Here is a 16,069-nt window from a genome sequence, read left to right as displayed (position 1 = left end):
AACCAGAAGAGGGGAAAAGGAAAATAACATTGACGTACCCAAGCCGATAAATAGGGTGCCATGGGATAGATAGTAGGAAGACGAATAAAACTAAATCAACATCTGAGACACGCTGGATCAAATCTTGAGCTTCCGAGTCATTCCCGAAAGGCGGGGAAAAAAAAAAAAAATTTTAAGGGGGGGAAAAAAAAAAAAAAAAAAAAAAAAAAGAGAGACCGTAGATTTAAAACAGACAGAGAAATCAAATCTACTTCCCTGCATTCTCGGTATTCACAGCACCGCTCACGTCCCCTTGAGCGCTATGACTCGAGCGCCGATGGAAAGGATGAGGATGGAAGCCCGAGAAATTCAATACCTTACGGACCGCGCCGACGACGCCCGATCTCCTCTTCGACTCTGGCGATGACGGTTGTCCGTCCTCGGCGGTCTTGGGCACCGTCGCGGTATCTTGGAGCACAAGGTTGGTGGTAGCTGGTTTGGGCGGCCACTGGCCATCGGCTTTCCAGCCTTGGACCATTGCCTTCGTGACGTCGGCCAGGTTGATCGGGACAGTGGGGGTTAGGCCCTGCACGACGACCTTTGAGTAGATGGAGGGGTACATAGAGGGTGTGATGGAAGCGCGAATGGGGTTGGAGGTGGAGATCAGTGAGGGTACGACGGGGACGTAGGGGTCTTCAGAACCTTGGTGAGCTTTTGAAGAGGCAGTCGCGGTGGCTGCAGCGGTAGCGGGTGCAGGAGCGGGCGTCGCAGCATTCGCGACGGTGCCCATAGCATCATCTGTTGTCGTTTGTCGCATAGCAATCTCCGGCTCTGTGGCCCCCGTCTCAGTCGATTCCTTGTGATCTTCACCCTGATGGGGCTGAGCAGACACCGACGACGGACCCGATTCCTCCTTCTCCGCAACAGAAAGTGAGGCCTCGGTCCTCGCCGCGAGATTCGCCTCATCTCGCGAAGAAGACGAACCCGGCCTCGAAAAAGCAGACCCAGAAGATGCACCCTGGTCGCGTGTCTCCTCGCTAACGGTAGTGCCCTCCTCCGCCTGAGCTTGCGCTTGCTTCAGCTGCCTTCTCGCAATAATCTCCTCCCTCGATTTCGCGCACGTCCATGCATCCCGCCGCTCCACCCAAGTCCTCAGCCCCTCATTCCACCGCATTTCCTCCTCCATCTGCTTGCGCCGCTTGCGCCTCCGCTCGGCCCTCTCCTCCCCCACCGGCGACAAAATCGGACTCTCAATCTGCGCAGAGTCATACCCGCTAGGCGGACTGGTAATTGTGGGTGAAGAAAGCGGCTCCAGCTCCGACGCGGAGCTGTCGTATGTGCGCAGTCGCCATGCTGTGACTTCTTGCTCAGGTGGCGTGGGGGTTGCGGAAGCTGGTGCACCGGCGTCGGTGGAGGGGTGGAAGGTCCAGTCGTTGCGGACAATTTCGCGGACGTAGAGTTTTGCTTCGCGGATTGCGGAGTCGCGGGCTTCAGTGGCCATTTTTTTTTTTTAATATTCTTGAGTGCGTGGAGGTTTGTGTTGGTAGTTTAGCGGGTGAACGTTTGTGAGGGGTAAAAGGTCGTGTGGAGTGTTGCGTGAGGAGAAAATGAATCGCTTCGTGTAGGTATATTGGGTTGTTGATGGTGATTCTAATAGCAATAGGTAGTAGATTGTAAGACTCTTTTATCTTGAGTCCCTCGTCCTGTTTCCCGCGAAGTGACTCTCTCGAGAGGGGGTGAGAAGAGAGAGTTGGTCGGGTGATGGTTTCGTCGACGAAAAAGGCGGAGATTTACTCGTCGATGTCATCGCCAAATTCGTCTGCAGATCTGACAGGGCTGAGGGACTAACTAACAGCCACCGTTGGGCTTCATGATGCATTTCTGACGAGGATGAGTTATAGTATACAATTCAACAAATTATATGTCACTTTTCAGCCTATGGTATGTATTGATACAGGTTTATCATATCGCTAATAGTATACAAGTCGTCGCGTGAGATCCCAAATCCTATTGTCGCAAGAATGAACACCAATCCCTCTAAAATGTTTCCCATATTGTAGTCATATCATGTCCGTACGCGCGCAGCATCGGAACTAGCCTCCTCGGTGCTAGCAGGCGTGAATCCCCATCCAGGGCTCTTTTTACGCCGACTCTTGCGGTCGCCATACTGCTCGTCGAACTTACGGATCGCCGAGAGTGACGACATATCCTCGCTGATTGATGCGCTGATCTCCTCCATTCCACGCTCGAAATGCTTCCAGGTCAGCGTGCGTCTTTCTGGGTATTGGTAGGGCTCGTCACCCTGGTGCTGAGCCGCCAGGTCATTCTCCTCCCGGACGCAGGCTAGAGCCGCGGCGACGGAGAGGTTCTTCAAATCGGATCCAGAATAGAGTTGAGTGCGGCGAGCTAGCTCAGCGAGGTCAACAGAGCTATCTAGATTCTCTTCCTTCAAGTGGATCTTCAGGATGGCCAGCCGATCTTGTTCAAGGGGCAGGTCTACGAGCAGTCGCCTCGGGAGACGCCGGAGAACAGCATCATCGAGATCAAACGGTCGGTTGGTGGCAACCATAATGAAAGCTGACAGATCATTCATCCCGTCCCATTCCCGCAAAAATTGGTTAATGAGCTCCCGATGGGATGTGCGACTACTAGCTCCGGTCCGCGAGCAGAAGATAGCATCCGCTTCGTCAATGAATACAACACATGGGCTCAACTTCTTGGCCAACGTGAAGATAGCCTTGACATTCTTCTCACCCTCACCGACATACATGTCATAGACCTCGGAGCCACTAACCTCAAGGACAGTGGCTCCACTCTCGCGAGCTACGGCTTTGGCAAGGAGAGTCTTACCGGTGCCAGGAGGCCCATACAGTAGTAACCCGGGAATCTTATCCGTAGCAAGAACACCATAGGTGAAAGCTTCCGGGCGAATGAGAGAAAGCGAGGTGAGCGTCTTCAGGGCATCGATGGTCTCTGGAGGGACTTGGACATCAGAGAACGTAGTACGTATACTTTTGGCGTCCACAACCCCGTTCAGCAACTTTTTCTCATGTGAATTGCAGGTTTTGCGTAATGAACTCAACAGCCGCTCCCGATCACTACCGGTTTCTGTGTTTTTCGTTTTGGGTGCTTTCTCTTGCATCCAGTCATTCTTAATGCGATCTGTTCTTTGCATCATTTCGATTCCCTTCTGGATGTGCTGGAAACCAAAGAGTTCGTCGGAACCAAGACTTCCCAGTGCAAGCGTTGTGGCCCAATGCACCTGGCTGTAGGGCCAATACCGCTCTTCAAGTCCGGACTCTTTTACGATGGATGCATCCAATGGCCAAGCGCGGTTGCCGAATATATCGTCTTCGAGGGTCGAGGGATCCCCCAACCGTGTCCGAAGCATATCTTGAATATGGCGAATATTGATATCCAATGTTCGTTTTTTTCGATCATCCGTGAAAACTTTCTCTGCTGCTTCCAATCCCATGGCAGGTGTGATGACAAGCATTTGTGAGAATTGGTCATCAAATGCATTTTGCATTAGTCTTGATGCATCCGATTCTGAAGCGGCGTCTTGCGAGGCAGTTCCAACAAATAGAACACGAGACCCATTTCTTCTACGGTCTTGAATAGCTTTTTGCAATAAGTAAATAAATCTAGCTCCTTCACGAGTAGCCTGGATTTCTCCATAGTCCTGGATCTGCACAATCACATCGCGCACAGGTGTTTTGTTTTCAGGGCTTTTAGATTCTGCAGGCTTATCCAAAGGTAGTTCGGCGGCCGACTTCCGTTTTGGCCCGCTAGCGGAGGAAATGAGCTCATTGATGAGTTGGAGCCGCCGGTCCTCTGCTCGATCCGTGGGATTTGACGATGCTGCTGAGCCATCTACAGGTCCGTTGAACGCAGAGACTAACGATTTCAAGCCAAGTATGCCGGGAAGAGGAATGTCGCCTGCCTCTCGGGAACTCTCGATAGTGATAAACTTTGGGCCCTTCAGACCAGATCGCAAACTGCGCGGAGAGATCTCAACCTCGGCTTCATCATCTCCTTCACCCATGCTGTCGTCATGCCAGGACTCCGAAGCCGTTGGACGATATACATCATAGCCAAGAGATCTAATAGGCGAGGTCGTGCCGACATCCTCTAGGTCCTGTTCGCTGCATAGTTGCGCAATATCTTGAGCGTTGAGCGTCACCACGTCAGCACCGAGTTCCTGCCCTAGCCTTTTTACAACCGCATCTAGGAACAAAATGCCATCTGCACCGGGGTACTGGAGAACGAGATGAGACTTTCGTGCCGAAGGTTCTTTTGCATATTTTGCAGGGGGGAGTCGTAAGCCCGCCTTCGCAGATGCGCATAATTCCTCCCATAACGCCTCGGTCAAAGCGTACCGCTCCTCGGTGTCGGGCACACCACTGGATTCGGACGGCGCTCCATCACCATTACCACCGTGAGCCATGCCATCAGCCGTATCCTTGGCCTTCTCCGGCCCCGGTTTGCTTATCTTGACTTGCTGTGGAAGATCTGCAGCGGCATGGCCATCGCCTCCATTGACCACGGTATTACGCTCATAAAACCACGGAGGAACAGTTGCAGCCGGCGCAGCCCATTCCTTGAGCGATTTCCTGTTTCTCAATGCTCTTCGCACGGCCGACCCATATGGGCTCGACTCCTTTTTCCCGGCGCGTTCTGCGGAGGGCGATGTAATCGATGAGGCATCATGTCCGGGTACGGTGTGTTCGGCATTTATGGTCGGAATATCACTAGTGACACTTGCCGGGGAGGAACCGCGTGCATCTTCAGGGTCGGAGGGCGCTGATGATTGCCACCCTCGCGAAAGATGGAATCGACGCGGAGTCGAGCCGACAAGTGCGGGATATCGGCGGTGCGCAATAAATCGGCAGGGTCGTGCAACAGACGAAAGCAGTCTGCCTCGCTGCATTGACGAATACATCCAGGGCAGTATTTGCCACCGGATCTAAGAAATGCTGGATCTGCTTCGACCGCAGGCAGCAAATTGTTGCATCAATCGAGTCGTCGGGGAAAACAACAGTTCAACAACTGCTCCTTTCGGGTGGTCGCCGGAGTTTGATATCATGTGATCTGTACGTAAATTCGGCGGCAAACTAACTAGTTATTAACGTAACTGGTATGCGAGCGACGCATGTAAGCGGGTGACGCAGCTCTGTATTCCATACAAATCAGCCCTTTTTACTACTGGAATATCTCAGCAACCACAAGCTATAGTAATATAATATTCGAAGATAGTATATATTAGTACTTTATCTTTAATCTATAAAGTAAAGAAGTTTATATAAGCGATACTTCTTTCAGTATTAATATTACACCTGTATTTTTGATATTTCTACTGGAAATTGTAAGACTAAGAGTAAAAAATAAGAGAAAAATATTTTAAGCCTTTTTACCCTATAATATATTATATATAAAATATCATATCTTAGCAATCTCTGGTTGCTGAGATATTCAAGTAGCAAAAAGGGCTGATTTGTATGGAATACAGAGCTGCGTCACCCGCTTACATGCATACCGATCACGTTAGTTATTGATGCTTAGTCATTGCAGCCCTAAATGTCTGTTGTTCACTCTTTCTTTAATTCTACAACTGTTTTTGCTAAACCCCAAGTATTTACCTAGTACTGTCTTTGACATTAAGCGACCCAGCAAATAACCCAAATGAAAATTGATTTTAGGCAGCTCCCAGCCGCTAGGTATTGTACCGATTCCGCTATGGATTGCCAAACTAAGTGCTGCCCGCTGGGAACGACTCGGAATATATATAGAACTGAAATACCTGCAAAGGGAATTTGTAAGGCCTCCCTATGTCAGGATCGTAATGTAAGGACGAAGATTTTTTCTAACTCTTGTCTATGCCATGAAGTACATTTGTCCTCCCAGACGTAATAAAGCGAAGTTGTAAACGATGCCATGACTTTAGAAGATGTATGTCTGGGCTTAGGTGTGAAGAAAATCAGACATTTGGAAAGGAACTGGGCGACACGCTGACTAGTAGTATCACTAGTAGCACCAATGACAGGATAAGTCAGTTCCATGATTGTAGTCAATGGAAGAAGAAGGAGTCCCTATGTGGCAGGTATCCTGAAAGTCGGTTATCCATGGCTTTCTTTAAACAGTTACCCCCCTTTGGTCTTTGGTTCAGTGGTATACCTACCTTTCAAGATGCGGTTTTGTAGACGCTTATAGATATTTCTTGATCCTGATTTACTTAGAAAGCAGTCATGATGGTCTTTTGGTTATTGGGCTATAGTGGCTATGGTGACCAGAGGAACTATGGAGACTACATACTTCTCCTGGAATGAATGCTGTGTCGCCATCAGATCGTATCTGTCATTAACTTATAAGTATCATAAGTGCACCCGAATCATTAAGTAGCTTGATTATTTACGAGAATCACCCAATAGTTAAAGGGGTTATTTCTCGATATCAATTTTCTCTACCATTGACCTTGATATAAGTCTGCACACGTAGCCCCATTCTTTTAGCAAAGCTGGTAAAACCTAGCATTGTGGTCTCATAGCATATCTCTCTAATGTATCTCTACCTGGCATTATTTCTGAAACAATAGCGGATATGGCTATATCGCATAGTTATTGAGGCACGTTTGAACCAGCCCCCTTGTCAACACCAGTAACTGCCACTCTCCAAGGGTATGTCACGGATATTTTAAGAGGGAGACCGGGGTTTGGTCTTCAGATGTCATGACTCCAACTGCTTCTTCGGAAATTTCAGTATATCTAAGCTGAAAGGCTGTTGAAAGCTATGACAAGGAAGTTCCTGGTTAGGCATCCCGCTATACCCTAACAGTAAAACTAAGGCTTCTTGTTGTTGTTTAATCTTTAGCATGCAACGAGAAGATACTATACCAGGTGTAAAATGCTCCTAGTGGAAAGACCTCAACTAATCCCAGGGCTGAATACCTGAGATATCACTCGGGGCGAAAGCTTTTACTGCTTTTTAGCTTCGCCTATAGGACATAAGTCAAAATAGATGTTCACGGGCATATTAAAGATGCACACACTCCAACTGCTGTTGGTAGCGTTTCATGTAGTTCATATTTTGCGCCTCGTCCACAGTTTCTGCGTCCTTCGAGCTCGTTTGCCCACAGCTCCGAGGATAAAATCTAGAGAATTAACCACTGCGCAGTACCATTAAAGAGTGTATAGATAAAACAACTCTAGTTGAAGGCAGGAACCAATATAAATATCTAGTAATGAACGTTAAAGATGTTAGATTCTTTGTCATGTAGAAGAATTTGGGTCATTAATCAAGGGTTGGAAAGGCGCGATGCAGCATTTGACCCAGCCAGAGGAGACTGGGCAAGAGCCTATCGAGAACAGAGAGATGAGACAAATGCTGCATTGTGTCGAGCTCATATCTGCCGTGGTAAATATTTAAATTGCTTTAAATTGATGAAAGAGAGCTCACCACCTCCGCTAGTTGTGGATCCGTACAAGGGTAAGAGTATATATCATAATTAATCTAGATATACTAGATGATACAGAGTTCCTGAAGAGTATAGTTAATATACTAACAATGAGAATAATAGATGCCCTATAGTACTGAGGTGAATATTCAGCCATTGCTGGCTGGCAGATATTAAAAATGAATGACTCTCCACTTTATTCATCATGGCTCGAGATGTATAGCATGAGGAAACTGTCATGATAGTATAGATGTATGTGTTTGAGTGTATATGCAACGTGACAGGCAGTATATTTGCATGGATCTGATCAACAAGTTTTAAGAGCTCGGTAAAAGGTTGATGGTATGGGTATGGCTCACTTCAAGACCACCTACAATTGTTCTGAACTGCACCCAGAGACAATGAATCAAAACGGTAAGCCACGATTGCTTGAATATTTATGCCTGCATTCTCTGGGGCTCCTGCCTGATAGTACTGAGCTTTCTACACGTTCAGAACAGGCCATGAGCTCTATAATAACAGTTAGTGTAACAGCAAGCCAAGCAGATTATCTCTAAGTCAAACAATACACCAGGCTTTTGAGGGAGATGTCACCAAATTGCCCTCCTGTACCCTTGCTGAGTTACTCTTATCACTGTCTCCTGCCTGAATTGGATCTTCTCAGGCATTCTTTTCCTGTGAAAGTATAGTCACCTAAAGGGTAAATTATAAACAAGTATTCTCATCCTATGGAGTAACACGTCGAGCCCATAACGGATTGCCAAAGAGTGTAAGAAAATCTATGACATGTGCATGTTCCCCTCCTACCAAGAAACGCAGTGCGTTGGATCGTGCCCTGTAGTAAAAAGCATATTTGCATTGAATGTGAAATGATACTATAGTCCTAGCGGATCAACTGTGAGACCGCGTACATAGAAGGATATATGAGGAAGCGAAAGAGCTCTCGCTAATAGTAGTACAGTCATGGCATTAAACAAAGTCAATCAAACCAATACAGAAGTACTGAAAGATGAAGCAGCTCCCTTCATGTGAGTTGACACTGCAAAAAGCCTACAAGCAGAAAGTCAGACTCGCAGCTATAGCCTTGCCTTTTTGATAATAAAAGTCCACCCCCCTGCTAGAGTATATCTCTATGGATAACAGCCGAGCATATAAAGGAGCGAGATAAGGAATAGGACAAAAGCATATATAGTTGTTTTGGAGGGTGCCATGCACCTAGTAAATGAATTGCCCTTACCTGAAAAGAAATCTGTTTCTTGAATAAGGCTAAATGGCTTAACGGACGGATACCAAATATACACAAAAGCATCGTGATGTACTAGAAAAGTCTGAGCATAGGTTAAATTATCTCTTACTCCAATATGTATTTGACAACATCTGGATAAAGAACTAGACAAGTGTCTCTGGGTACAGGAAATGGAACATGTGCAGAGAAGGATTGCACTACACGTATTAATTTGCAATGGTTAGCTTAGGGTTGCGAATTCTGCTCAATGTCAAAGTAAGAACCAGATCAGGCTGAACACTAAATGTAGTTTGGTTCCAGTATTGTCGAGAGAAGTAAAAATAAGTTCTCAGTGGAGAGAGTAAGTTAAAAAAGAAATCTCCCCGACTGGGAGTCGAACCCAGGTCTCCCGCGCTTGTTCCTGTAAGGGATGACAAGCGGAAATCATGACCGTTAGACCATCGAGGATTTGTATTGCTATTCTGCTGTATTTCTAATTTTATAAAGAAAACCTGTATATCACAGTTCCTCATTTACCCGAGTTGTTTGAAAGTCCGTGTGGTTTTGTTAACATTTCCTACACCCCGCAGAGGATAGATAAAAGAGTTCTCTGGTGGAATGTAACGGACAACCTGGCCCCTAGCGGGTTATCAGCAAGAGGTACGCTCAGCGACACTCAGGTCAATTTCTTGAGTATAGAGAACACCGTGCCCGTCTGAACCTGGGGGTTATTTGAGCTCATTACTGTTAGCTCTGCCTAATATGATGATGCAGTTATCTTCCTTGCAACGTACATAGTTTTTGCGTTGTGGATCGCCTCGCTGTGTGAATATATGTGGGCCAAGTTTCAGGCTGCTCCTTCATCTTGCATCAGTAGATACGACGTCATCTTTGATATGATCTGGGCTAAGTAAATTTAATTTCAGATGCACTGCTTGGCATATATTTGGTTTCAAAGCACGTCTGACACTGTCTCTATCTGGTGTCCAAGGTGTTAAATGATAGGAGGAGTGTCGACGCTGTTGAAACAAAGCCCTTAATAGAAAGAGCCGGGGGTGATCTACAAGATCTACAAAACGCCTCCCTAACCCCGGTCTTAATACTCGTCAGTTTATCAGGGATCATTCACGAATATATTAAAGTGCCTTCACTTGCCTTGTCTCCTAATGCCATTCTCATTTACTCGTTAACGCTTCCGGGTTCATGTAATGTTCTGTAGTATAGTTTCACTTTAGGTTTCCGTCCTCCGCCCTTCGTATTTCACAACATTCTATACCAGGGGTTTTGTTTGCCAGGACAAGACTATATTCACCTAATTGATCCTTCCGGTCTATCTTGTTCCTTCCCTAAGGTAATTCATGGAGAATGAGGCACAACATTGGTACTAAACCCCAATAATGTGGTACTCGTATTTACCTTGACGGGCGTTATTCACCAGACTTTGAATAAGCTTAGATTTTATTGATGTATTTAAAGCAGCGTCAGCCAAGTCGGTCGAGCTGTATCATTGGTGATAGCCCTTAACTTATGTCTGTTTAATTATATGTCTTGCTCCTGTCAAAGTTTGACGTCTCGGCGGCTTTCTTTGTTTCGGCCTGCAATTTCCAACATCTGTTACACTTTTGTGAATCTATTATCAGGTCAATTGGGTAAATTGGGGATGAGGGGAAGATCTAGGCCCAAGAAGAATTCTTCGTAGACTCAGCGGTAATAGTTGTACCTCGATTGCCAAGGATGAAAGGTACTTTGATGCGTGAACTCTATTACGGCCTACCAAGATTCATTCAAGGTCTACTAGGCTACGGGCCAGACATCTGGTTAACGGTCAAGTGAATTCCATAGTAAATCTTGCATTGTTCAAAGTATTCTCAGCTATTCTAGAAAATTTCTCTTTGTGGACTAGCACGATGACATAAGAATGGACGTGTATTCTGCTTCAAACACCGTTAGTGAACAGTTCAAAACAAGGCAATGAGGCGATGTATAGTATATGGTAAATCTCAGACAAAATATACTGGCAAGTAGCAGACCAACCGGGAAAGGAAGGTCCGAATGTCTCGTCAGGGGCGATTCAGAGATAGTAAAGAAGAAAGGTGTGGTTTGTCATCTTCGAAGAAAGGAGAGAAAGGAAAGAATAGGAGAAGAAGACTGAGAGACTGACCTTCATTATACCGCGCAAGGATCAGCTAATATGACCTGATCTTTGTTTTGTTAGTCAAGTTGTGGTACGATTGACCGCTGTGAAAGGCGAGTAAAATCCGTGCCCATTGGCCACGTCAGGAATGACAGTGCGATCGTTGCATGTGCTCAGACATTATCGAACAAAGCATGCGGTCGATCTGTTACTTGGTCGAAACCTTGTGAGAACAAATTCGAGAGGTTGAAGAATAGGAGAAGAAGAGAAAAAAATTCGCGCAGAAGAAACCGAACGGCAAAGAAATAGTAAAAAAAAAAATAAAAAGAGGAGGCAAAAAAGTTTTTCCCGAGGCGGATCATCTCACGTGAGTCCTACCTGAATAGGACTAGCGGCTAGCATGATTCGCGCCGGACGATTGGATTGAGAATCGAAGAAAAGCCTCAGGACCAGCAGATCTGCCCATGAATCTCTGACCCTTTCTCCTGTTTTTTTTGCCTCTCTCTTTCTTTCCCTTCTGACTTTTTTTTTTTTTTTTGTTTTTTTTTTTTTTTTTTTTTTTTTTTTTTTTTTTTTTTCCTTAATTTTTTTTTTTTTTTTTTTTTTTTTTTTTTTTTTTTTTTTTTTTTTTTTTTTTTTTTTTTTTGTTTTTTTCTTGTTCCCCCGTAGCCTCGTTCTTGCCTTGATCCACTCACGGCAGTTGGGCTCCGTCGTTATTTCAGGTCAACTCGTGGCGGTGTTTGCCCACCGTATTGGAATTTCTTGGGTGAGGGATTGAACTGGCGATCGCGACAGGTGCCGTCTGCTCTTTCGTTGGCCCTTTAGCCCCTCCACACCTCCGGCCTCCCTAAACCCATTTCCACTTATCTATCTTCTTACCCGTGTCTTCCCTTTCCACACCCGTTCTCCCAACTTTCCCACCCTCCCCCGACCGCCCCCGACAACTAACATTGAACATTTTTAGGGGCCGACCAATTTTGGCGGGCAGAGGTGATTAGGCCGGGTTCGATCCATGCTCCTGCGCTCGTCTGGCTCTGGACGATACCAGACGCAGGCTCAGTTACCCGTCAGCTGCGTCTTGGCCTCCGCTCCGACGCTAAAAGCGGCCTGTTGTGCCTCCACGTCAAGCGCGCTTTGCTTTGAGTCGGACGCTCGCCTTCATCACCAACTGTCGATATTTTGACAATCTTTAATAATTTTTTTTCTGAATTCCCTCCTTTCGTCTTAATACCTTTCCCTTCTCAATCTCTCACTTGCTTCCTAGAACATTCTTTTTCCCGCCTCCCCTCCCCCTTCGCCGTCTCTCGCTCTCCCCTGTCCATCGATTCCTAGGAGTCCCGTTATCGGTGACTTCGTTGTACAGCGATGATGATGGCGCAGCCATTTCCTGCCCATCAGGGGATCCCGCAGCATCCCGGTATCCCCCCGGGTCACCCATTGGCCCCTGGTCAGCACCCAAATGCTCATCCCGGTGCCGGAATGGTACAGCAAGTACATCCCGGAGTATCAGCTCCGGGAGGACCTCAGGTCACTCAGGGCGGGCCAATGATGGGCGGGATGCCACCAGGTGCTGGAACAACCGCGCCTGGCGGACCTGTACAGGCTCATGCTCTCTCTCACCTAAATCCAGCGCAAGCGCATCTATTCCAGCAACCACACTTTGCGCAACAGTGTAAGTTATTTTTTTTTTTCCTCTTCCTTTTTCTTATCCTTCAAACACCCGATTGTCCTGAACATGACATACCAAGCGTCACGATGATATACTTTGACAGCTAATTATATATGTCTTTATCCTATAGTTGCCAATAACCCTCAACTCATGCATCAACAGCATCAGCAACAACTCTTGAGACAGCGGATGCTCTTTCAGCAACAGCAGCAACAACAACAGCAACAGCATGGAGGGCTTCCCGTGTCAATGCCCAATGGTACGCAGGCATTGAATACCGCTCAGCTGGCAGCCATGCAGAATCCTGGGATGCGTCCGGTCATCTCCCAAATGCAACTTCAGCAGATGCCTCATGGGCAGCCGCAGAATATACAACAGCAACAGCAGCAATTTCTGGCTATGCAAGCCCAGCAGGCCCAACAGGTGGCTCAGCAAGCACACCAGGCCCAGCAAGTGCAACAGCAGACGCCACAACCAGGTCAGCAGACTCCACAGCAGCGCCCAGCTCCTCAACCTCAAAGTGTACATGATGCACAAAGTGTCACCCCTCAACCGCAGCCGATGCCGCCGCCGCACCAGGGAAGTGCTACCCCACAACCAACCCCTCAACAACATCCACCTACGTCTCAGCCGCCGCAGCAGCCTGCCGTTCCGCAGCCGCAGCCAACGCCCAATCCGCCACCACAGCAATTACCGCAGTCCCAGCAACCGGTTCAGCAGGGTCAGCAAGGTCAGCAGCAGCAACAGCAGCCGCAACAACAACAACCGCAGCCACAACCACAGCAGCCACCGCAACAGCAGCCCCAATCGCAACCGCAGCCGCAACCACAACAGGGCCAGCAGGGTCAGCAGCAGGGTCAGCAACAACAGCCGCAGGGTCAGCAGCAGCAGGGACCGCCGATGACAGCCCAGGAGGCTCAGTTGAAGGCGCAGCAACAGCAGAATGCGATGATGATACAGCAACGGATGAACATGAAAGGGGCGACGATACTATGCCTTAATACATTTGCGGAACAGCTCAGTAATTTCACGGTGTGTACTACTTGCATGCTTAGAATATATCTCTGAAAAGCGAATGCTAATTGTTCACAGAGCCGCGGTGAGGCGCACGACTTGTTATACTGGCAGTCTTTCGTGGATAAATTCTACTCCCCCTCTGGCGTTTTGCGACAAGGAGTATGGAATCCGCAGACCGGCTCTAAACAGTTCGAGATCGCAACTCCTGCACTAGCACGCTACTACCTAACCCAGTTCACAAGCGGAATTCGTCACATTCAAATGGTTGTTGAAAATGCACGGGAGAGGGACTCACCAAATGGGGGTCATATTGTCGAAAGTCTAAAAACCTCATTTATATATTGGTTTGTCAACGATACGCAGGTGTGTTCCTCCACGTAAACTATGTCATATGTGGGTCGCTAACCTAGAAATAGATTTTTACCAACGGAAAATTGAGGGCGCACTTCGATATGAACAACAAAATTGAAATGCTTGATATCGAGGTCACGAGTTATACTGAGTACCTTCCTCGCAGCCAATTGCAAGCATTGGAGGCTGCCGACCAAAAACAAAGTCCGAAAGTTTCTAAGAATATGGGCAAGCGGGCTCAACAGAAACAGGCCCAGCAGCCTGCCTTTACCTTGCCCGAATCTATGGTGACCGCCAATGGTGTACCTTTCGCTGTAATGAGCTTCTTAGAGGTAAGTCTTCAAATGGTCTCCTTGGTGACATAGCTAATCACAGATGCGCTATAGGTCGCCGAAACAATTTCTCAAATGCAATTGCTATTCCAATACTCTCAACAGAACCCTCAACTTTCGGCCCCTGAGGCGCTGCGTAACCTCGTTAATAGTCTCCCGACTCAAACGCCAACCCCCGGGTTCATGCCAGCCCCGATGAACCCAGCGATGCAGCCTGGCCAGAACCCGCGGGGCCCCAATATGAATGGACCCAACCAGTTTGCTTCTCCAGCAATGGCCCATCTTGGTCTGCCAGGCGCCCAAGGGTCGCCCCATCTTGTCGGTTCGGCTCATCCAAGTCCGGCGCAAAGCCATCTTGCTGGCCCTCCAGGTATGGTGCCACAGGGTCAAATGCAACCTAATGTTGGCCAGGGCACGAGCGCTAGTGCCAGCCCGAATGTTAGTCATAAACGACGCCGGGCAAGCACAGTCAAGATGGAAAGCGATGATAGCGGTGCTCCGGAGGTCAACGGCGTCGCTGCTCCGGGACCAAAGACGGTAAAAGCTAGTCCTCGAGTGGGTGGTAAAAGGCAGAAAGGCACTGCTAATTAGAGGAGTTATTGCGATGGGCTTTGTTCGCATTTTTTTGGTGACATTTTCAATTTTCTCAAGAGACGGGGAACTGGCGTACCGTTTTTGGATACCTTTGCGATGCTGATCTTCTCTTTTTTCTGGGGCCTCTATCCATTGAACATATCGGATTATCGTTGTTATTGCAATTATGCGCGGTCTTTTGTCGGTGTAGTGTGATTGATACGGTATGGCTGTTCGTTGCGACCTCGGTTGGTGATGCGAGGCACCGGCCTCACTGAAGTCCATATCGCCTACTACGCATTGTTCCCGCCGTACCCGATCTACTTTATTGCTTGTGGTTTGTTTGCTCGGAGTCCATGTCTTGTGACTTTGTTCTGCCTCTGTATCTTGTGGAGGTGATGTTGCGAGACGCTGAGCTCGATTCCCAATAGCGTTACTGGTCATTTTCTACCATTCGGACCGCTCTATTGATATCCATGTCTTTCCATTGGCGATTGATGTGTCTGGCGTTGGGCTTCTGTTCTCTGGAAATAATTCTTGCTGCTATTTCGTCTGTGCTGTACGTTTGACACTGCATACTGCGCCGTTTGGGAATGTACCTGAAGAGATAATGTAGTTATGGCTCTATTGATTGATTGACTGATTTCGTTTTGTTTGGTATTTGATTTCTATAATAGTTAGACAAGTTGATTGGACATGAAACATGTTGCACATTGGGGTAGTGCTCCTGGCCAAGGAGATCTTCGGTGGATCGACATTGGGGGAACAGTTCAATGGATTGCGGAGTCCATTTACTTATCTTATTTCAACCCGCCCGGAGATCCAATCTTATCAAATCCCATGACATATCGGTTCATGTCAGCATGGGTCCAATCGGAATGCTACCTCGCTTAGACGAAAATCGTCATGAAGAGAAGGAAACGAGTTACGTAGGAAAGAATTGCTCGAGGTATCGGCAGTCTCCGCTGGTTCGGCGAACGAATGCCGTCCATGGCCGACAACAACTCTAAATTGATGATTAAATAACTGAACCTTCTGGATGCCCCTCCTGTGGTACTGTATAATACTATAACTACCCCTCCACACCCAATTCATCATTACATCCTATTATACTCTGGATACCCCCTCTACTATAACGATACCTTTCCCTCAACCCCCCACCAAAATGTCGCATTCTCACTCTCATGATCAAGACATTAGCCACTCTCACGATGATTTCGGTGGTCACGGTCATTCGCATGAGATCCTCGACGGACCTGGTTCCTATCTGAACCGTGAAATGCCATTGATTGAGGGCCGCGACTGGAAAGATCGCGCCTTCACCATCGGTATCGGCGGG

The 16,069-nt window shown here is 47.5% G+C and overlaps 4 protein-coding genes and 1 non-coding gene across 5 annotated transcripts; 2 read left to right on the top strand and 3 right to left on the bottom strand.

The window, feature by feature from the left end:
• Window positions 1-247: 247 nt before the first annotated feature.
• BDV38DRAFT_291371 (DUF4050 domain-containing protein) lies at window positions 248-1,691 on the bottom strand (the record flags this gene model as incomplete). The annotated part of the gene is made up of 1 exon (XM_032061725.1): window positions 248-1,691. The coding sequence occupies exon 1, from the start codon at window positions 1,478-1,480 to the stop codon at window positions 248-250; it is 1,233 nt and encodes a 410-aa protein (XP_031906780.1). The 5' UTR covers window positions 1,481-1,691.
• A 234-nt stretch (window positions 1,692-1,925) lies between these two features.
• BDV38DRAFT_266518 (ATP-binding protein) lies at window positions 1,926-5,010 on the bottom strand. Its single transcript, XM_032056454.1, has one exon. The coding sequence runs from the start codon at window positions 4,919-4,921 to the stop codon at window positions 2,045-2,047; it is 2,877 nt and encodes a 958-aa protein (XP_031906779.1). The 5' UTR covers window positions 4,922-5,010; the 3' UTR covers window positions 1,926-2,044.
• Window positions 5,011-6,888: 1,878 nt separating this feature from the next.
• Window positions 6,889-7,160, top strand: BDV38DRAFT_266517 (uncharacterized protein; the record flags this gene model as incomplete). The annotated part of the gene is made up of 1 exon (XM_032056453.1): window positions 6,889-7,160. The coding sequence occupies exon 1, from the start codon at window positions 6,994-6,996 to the stop codon at window positions 7,156-7,158; it is 165 nt and encodes a 54-aa protein (XP_031906778.1). The 5' UTR covers window positions 6,889-6,993.
• A 1,873-nt stretch (window positions 7,161-9,033) lies between these two features.
• BDV38DRAFT_t242 lies at window positions 9,034-9,122 on the bottom strand. Its single transcript has one exon. It is a non-coding gene; the product is annotated as a tRNA-Asp (tRNA).
• Window positions 9,123-12,153: 3,031 nt separating this feature from the next.
• On the top strand, window positions 12,154-15,381 carry BDV38DRAFT_291369 (LIM domain-binding protein; the record flags this gene model as incomplete). Its single annotated transcript, XM_032061724.1, has 5 exons — window positions 12,154-12,460; window positions 12,588-13,489; window positions 13,550-13,837; window positions 13,891-14,157; window positions 14,212-15,381. The coding sequence occupies 5 exons, from the start codon at window positions 12,154-12,156 to the stop codon at window positions 14,746-14,748; spliced, it is 2,301 nt and encodes a 766-aa protein (XP_031906777.1). The 3' UTR covers window positions 14,749-15,381.
• Window positions 15,382-16,069: the final 688 nt, after the last annotated feature.

This window comes from Aspergillus pseudotamarii (genome assembly GCF_009193445.1).
Source record: "Aspergillus pseudotamarii strain CBS 117625 unplaced genomic scaffold BDV38scaffold_157, whole genome shotgun sequence".
NCBI lineage: Eukaryota > Fungi > Ascomycota > Eurotiomycetes > Eurotiales > Aspergillaceae > Aspergillus > Aspergillus pseudotamarii.
The sequence above is the reverse complement of the archived record's forward strand: the minus strand, read 5'-3'. Positions and strand labels throughout refer to the sequence as shown.

What these genes read in the sequence shown, in the direction of transcription:
- BDV38DRAFT_266518 (XM_032056454.1), bottom strand. Translation starts at nt 4,921, where the DNA reads ATGTATTCGTCAATGCAGCGAGGCAGACTGCTTTCGTCTGTTGCACGA.